The 5,377-nt window shown below is 33.1% G+C and overlaps 1 protein-coding gene across 2 annotated transcripts; it reads right to left on the bottom strand.

The window, feature by feature from the left end:
* Window positions 1–418: 418 nt before the first annotated feature.
* LOC11439864 (cytokinin dehydrogenase 6) lies at window positions 419–4,898 on the bottom strand. 2 transcript variants are annotated; one of them, XM_003605817.3, is made up of 5 exons: window positions 4,225–4,897; window positions 2,945–3,072; window positions 2,409–2,669; window positions 1,524–1,786; window positions 419–1,017 (listed from the first exon to the last, which is right to left on the bottom strand). In XM_003605817.3, exons 1-5 carry the CDS (start codon window positions 4,835–4,837, stop codon window positions 696–698), a joined length of 1,587 nt encoding a protein of 528 aa, XP_003605865.1. In that variant the 5' UTR covers window positions 4,838–4,897; the 3' UTR covers window positions 419–695. The 2 variants fall into 2 exon arrangements, with proteins under 2 accessions (XP_003605865.1, XP_039689848.1); XM_039833914.1 differs by lacking the exon at window positions 2,409–2,669 and having other exon boundaries at window positions 4,225–4,898.
* Between the last annotated feature and the right edge of the window lie 479 nt (window positions 4,899–5,377).

Consider the following 5,377-nt stretch of genomic DNA (forward strand, 5'->3'; position numbering starts at 1 on the left):
TGGTTTGAGATGCTTACCCGTTTCAACCCATCCATGTTAACCCAAAACCCGTCAATTCGTTTGAGAAAATGAGCTGGAATGGACCAGTGTATTCCACCCGCGGGTTGGGCTGGAAGAGAATTTTGAGCCCGAACCTGGTCGATGTCCACCCCGAATGAAAGTATTGTGTTGATAAAAATGAATATTATTACAAAAGAGAAAGTTAGTTACAATGTGGCACCTTAAGCCTATTTATAGCACTAACTAACTAGTAACTAGGTGACTAACTAACTAATATGACTAACATATATTTTCAATAATCCCCATCAAGTTGGAAGATGTTCAAAACACTTTCAACTTAGAATGAACGGTACAAAACAACATCAAATAAATGCAAAGATAAAGAGATATACTGAAAATACATCGGCCGAAAACAGAGTCAACAAATAAATGTTTATTCAACAAGAATAAACCACAACTTAGATTTAACGAATATTCATTTAATATTAATTGTAGAAAGTCTAACATTCCTAATTTACTTGAAAGACATACATATCTAACCATTAATATTTTTATAAATCTCTTTTTCTCCATTTTTTTCTGTACACTATCAATTTGTATGGTCCTATATTCAAACATGTCTAAGCATGTAACATTTTTATGTGTCACATGTGCCATAAGAGATATTCTCATTTTAAGAGTGAGGCTGTCTAAAGTCATGAGGTGGTTATTGTTTTTTGAAATATTCTTTGGCCAGGAGCAAGTATTGCAAATGGGTCATACACAAATTTTCTTTGACTAAAAATCTCCCACTTAGTACCAAAATGGTCCCTCCATTCCTCTTGTGTATTGTGGTGGGGCAAATATTGCTTTACTCCAAGATTTTCTCTTTGACAATACTCTAAAATTCTTTTGTTCTGACTTAGTATGTGTTCTAAGCCATCAGTTCCATTTGAAGAAGGAACTGCAGAGGTAAGAAATGCAACTAAGTAGAAAATATCTTCATCTGGAATAACAACTGAAGTTCTATTGTCCCACCTGCAAAAATCATATATACATTATATTGAAGTTTAATAACTACTTACTAGCTAAAATATAAAAAAAAAAAAACCTAAATGCAATTTTATCCTTTTATTTTGCATAAATTAAAGTTTTAATCCGCTCATTTTTAAAACCGAGCTTTTTTATCTCTATTTCATATCTTTTAAGATTTTTCACCCTATTCAATTTCGAGGTTTTTTTTTGTTGATGTGACATCATCATCACTGATGTTGCCACTTTAGTAAAAAAATAAAAAAAAAAACCCAACATTGATTAGGGTGAAAAATGCTAATGGTTTTGGTTTTAAAAATGAGAGGACAAAAATCTTTGGTTTAAATTTAAAAATTTCACTCATGTCATATCACAATGTTTTGCTAATATATATGTACGAAACTTGTCCGACACCAGAACACGCATGTGTACGTGCTTCATAGTGTATGAGTATCAATCTAGTATTGGCATTAAATTCTAAGTATTGAGTGGTAAAAGATTAGTATATATACTTTGATTTTTTCACTGGATAGATAAGGACAGGGCCATTGCTTGTTTGTGTAAGGATATTCCCAAAGACAAATTGTGCAAAACTGTGTATTTTGCTTTTTGGTATAAAAAGATTGAGCCATGGATGTGGAACATCCCACAACCCTTTTGAACGCAATTTGACCTCAGATACATGCACTCTGTCTAAGAATTCTACATATGTGACTTCTGTTTGAAAAAGGGTTGATCGGATATAGTTTAAACGTGACAAATGTCTCTCAACATCCTGCATAAATAAACAGAAACAGAGTCAGAAAAATTAGTCTCCATTAGATATGTGCAGAGTCTTCGGATTAATAAAGAAAGATTTTCATAATTCAATAAATATTATATACTTTAATAATCTTATTTAATTTAATATAATTTAGATGCAAAGTAGATTTGATTGAATTCCGCATGAACACTTTTTTTTTTTTAAGTAGTTTAGTAGCCGGAGTCCACACATTTTAAATATGGAGAAGTGAGGTGTTCAGGGTTTGAATCCTGACCCTTGCAGGCTTGTGAGGTGATGATTGCCCCCACTTCTAACCGATGTGGGACTCTTAACACACCCCCTCACGCTCAGGATTGCACATCTGAAGCGTGAACATAAATGACGGGTGGCCCGATAACGAAAACCTGATAACAGGTGGCCCAAAGAATTGTGAAGAGGCTCTGATACCATATTAGAAATCGTGGTTGGGCCTAACACAACCCCACAAAACCGGCTTGTGAGGTGATGATTGCCCACAGTTATAAACAAATTGTCAGATCAACTCCTAACCGATGTGGGACTCTTAACAGAAACACAGGTGTTATGATCAGTTGATAGAGACATTGCATTTTAGAATGAGTTCTTGGTGACCAACCTGATTTACTATATTAATTTGTTGAAAGTTGAAGTATTTGGCTAATTCTAGGCAGAAGAGAGTTTTTCCATCTGACTTGAAATGACTAGCTTGGACTGGATCTTGTGGGTTGAAGGATGATCTCCAGTTATTTAACAGACCAGTTCTGTTTATTATAACAAATCCTTCAATGTAATCAAATGCATTTTCTTCAGATATTAATCTCTCTTGGTCTCTAGTGAATTCTGTGAAATCTGAGTATAGTACTCTAATCCATTTCACCTGTTGCAAACAATACAATTCTTATTAGATATCATTTGGTGCTTAGAGGGGTAACATTGGCGTAACTCGTAAAGTTGTTGTCATTTTTCAGGTTCAAGTTCTGTAAACAGTCTTTTGTGTAAAAAACAGAATAAAATTGCATACAATACATCAAATAGTGGGATCCCTTCCCAGATCCTACGTATGCAGAAGTTTTAGTGCACAGGTTGCCCCATTATCACTTGGTGCTTCTTACAAACTTTAATAAAAATTAAATGCTAATCAGTGATTAGTACCATGGAAGGTGCTGGTTCAAGAAGAATTCTTGCACGAGTTATAATGCCAAACTGACCAAGTCCTCCAAGAACACTCTGGAAGAGCTCTTCATTTTGCTTCTCAGAACAGTTTACAACCTCCCCTGTTCCTGCATTCATTCATTGACCACCTTTTATTTAGTCAAAAGAAAAGAAGCACTTTCTTCATTTGAAAAAGAAAACTCATTTACAACCAATAATTAGGTACACGTTTTCTAAGTCAACAAGGTCAAATAAATTATTGGTTCACAAAAAACAAAATAGTTGACTCTGGCAATAAACTCAGCTTGTGAGCTAAAGAACAATAAAGAAGTGACAAAAAGAAGGTTGAGAATTCAAATCTTGAAAACTAACATGAGTGAATAATTTACAAGCACTTACTAGATACAAATTTTTTAGGTCAACAAGGTCCAATGAATCCTCATTTTACAAAAGACAATACTCACTCACCCTCCTATAATATAATAAGTGATCTTTTTTTACAAAAAATTATCTCAAAATAATTGACTCATTTCACTTTTTAATATAATATTAATAAAAAATTTCAATTATAACTCGAATTAACTCTATTTTCATGACTCCTAACTTAATATATTTCAGTTTGCATTTACGATAATGAAGAATCCACCAATACTTGACAATACCACTTAATATATTTTCATGACTCTTAAATGCATTTTTGACCTCCTAACAAAAACAATGCAATTTTGACCCCCTAATTTTCCCAACTATGTTGGGAAGCTGCCACGTGTCCCAAAAAAGGGCCAAAATTGCAAATTTTTTGTAAAGATAAGGGGTCAAAAAAACATATTTCCCTAAACATAGCAAAATTAGGGGGTTAAAATTGTATTTTTTTTGTTAGAGGTCCAAAATTGCTACGATGGCAAACTTAGGAGACCAAAAGCGCATTTAAGCCTCTTTCTTAATATGTGTGAAATAAACAAATAGCTCACTTAATTTAGGACCGAGGGAGTAATAGTTTAAAACAAACAAAGCGTTTGGTGAGTTAAGGGACATCAGAGAGAATTCTAAAGATTCAAACATTAAAAACTACCATACTAAATTTTTTCTGTAAAAGAAACTTAAAAAATACTTCCTCCGATCCTATTTACAGGAAATAATTGACTTTTCAGATACATTGAATAATTTAAGTATATGGTATAAAATCTAAATTGGATACATAATTTATTCAATGTATTTAAAAAATAAATTGTTTCTTGTAAAAAGAATCGTAGGGATTCAAAAGAAGATTATATACAAACCTGTAACAATCTCAAGCTGCTGAACATTACTGATCTGAGGACCATGCTTAAATGCTTGTCCACTAACACCAGCATTGGACAGAGTACCACCAACTGTTAGATGCAAATAATCTGTCCATGATCTTGGTGCCAACCCATATTTCAAAGTCTCATGCAAGATGTTTATCCACAATTCACCACCAGAGACATCCACATATGGAGAAGAATTCCCAACATGGATTTGCATTTCAGGTACTTTGAGTGATTCCATTTTGATCACAATTCCTCCATGAGTTTGTGATTGTCCTTGAAGTGAATGTCCATGTCCTCTTGCTGCAACAGTGAGATGAGAGCTATGTCCCATATGCCATATATGTTTTATTGTTGTTGCAATATCAGAAACTGATTTTGGGTACATCACTGCCATTGGATGATATTGGTATCTATTGCCAAAATCTTTTGATGCTTTGTTAAGGCTAGTTTCATCAAAACTCAAATGTCCTTCTAGTGGAAGTGTTTTTAATGAAAACGGGTTGTTGGAAAGACAAAAGTTAAACCTTGTGGCTATACAACTAAGAAACAAGATCATGAATCCTTTGAGGAATAGAATGTTTTGTTTTCCAAAGAAACTCATTTTCTTTTTGTATTAGATAGAAGGTTGTGTTGTGTTGATTCTTTGAGTTAAAATAAGGTTTTGGCCAGAATTTAAAGAAGTTTTTTGTGAGTGACTAAGTCAACTATTCCTAAGTTATGACTCATGAGAATACGTATGAAGACCGTCTACTTAGGAGGAATTAGAGTTTTAGGATTTTGTTTTGGGTAATATTAACCGGTGCCTTCAGAGTACTGGGTAAGGAAACAAATATAATAATATTACATTGAAATTTGTGCAATCATCTCATTAAAAATCTAAAAAATATTAATTTTAATTTAAAATTTCTTTTTTTAATTTTCTTAATCAATGCATTGGAGACACCCGTTAACATAACTTTTTGTTTTTGGAGTTATAGCTTGTTTTATAGACAAGACAAGATGGAATAAAAGCCATCATTCAGAAGCCAAGTTGAAGAGGAAAAGTAACAAGAAAAAGAGATCTCACAAATCTTTCTACTTTATTTTTTTCACCATATAGTAACATAAGGGAAAGACGTGTACAATAAAAATATTGTGTTCG

The sequence above is a fragment of the Medicago truncatula genome, chromosome 4 (genome assembly GCF_003473485.1).
Source record: "Medicago truncatula cultivar Jemalong A17 chromosome 4, MtrunA17r5.0-ANR, whole genome shotgun sequence".
Lineage (NCBI taxonomy): Eukaryota > Viridiplantae > Streptophyta > Magnoliopsida > Fabales > Fabaceae > Medicago > Medicago truncatula.

Bases quoted from the DNA above. Each gene is read 5' to 3' on its own strand.
- LOC11439864 (XM_003605817.3), bottom strand. From the start codon at position 4,837: ATGAGTTTCTTTGGAAAACAAAACATTCTATTCCTCAAAGGATTCATG. The intron at 3,073-4,224 runs GTTTGTATATAA...GAATGAATGCAG, and splicing joins GCAGCTTGAGATTGTTACAG to GAACAGGGGAGGTTGTAAAC. The intron at 2,670-2,944 runs GTACTAATCACT...TGTTTGCAACAG, and splicing joins TTGAACCAGCACCTTCCATG to GTGAAATGGATTAGAGTACT.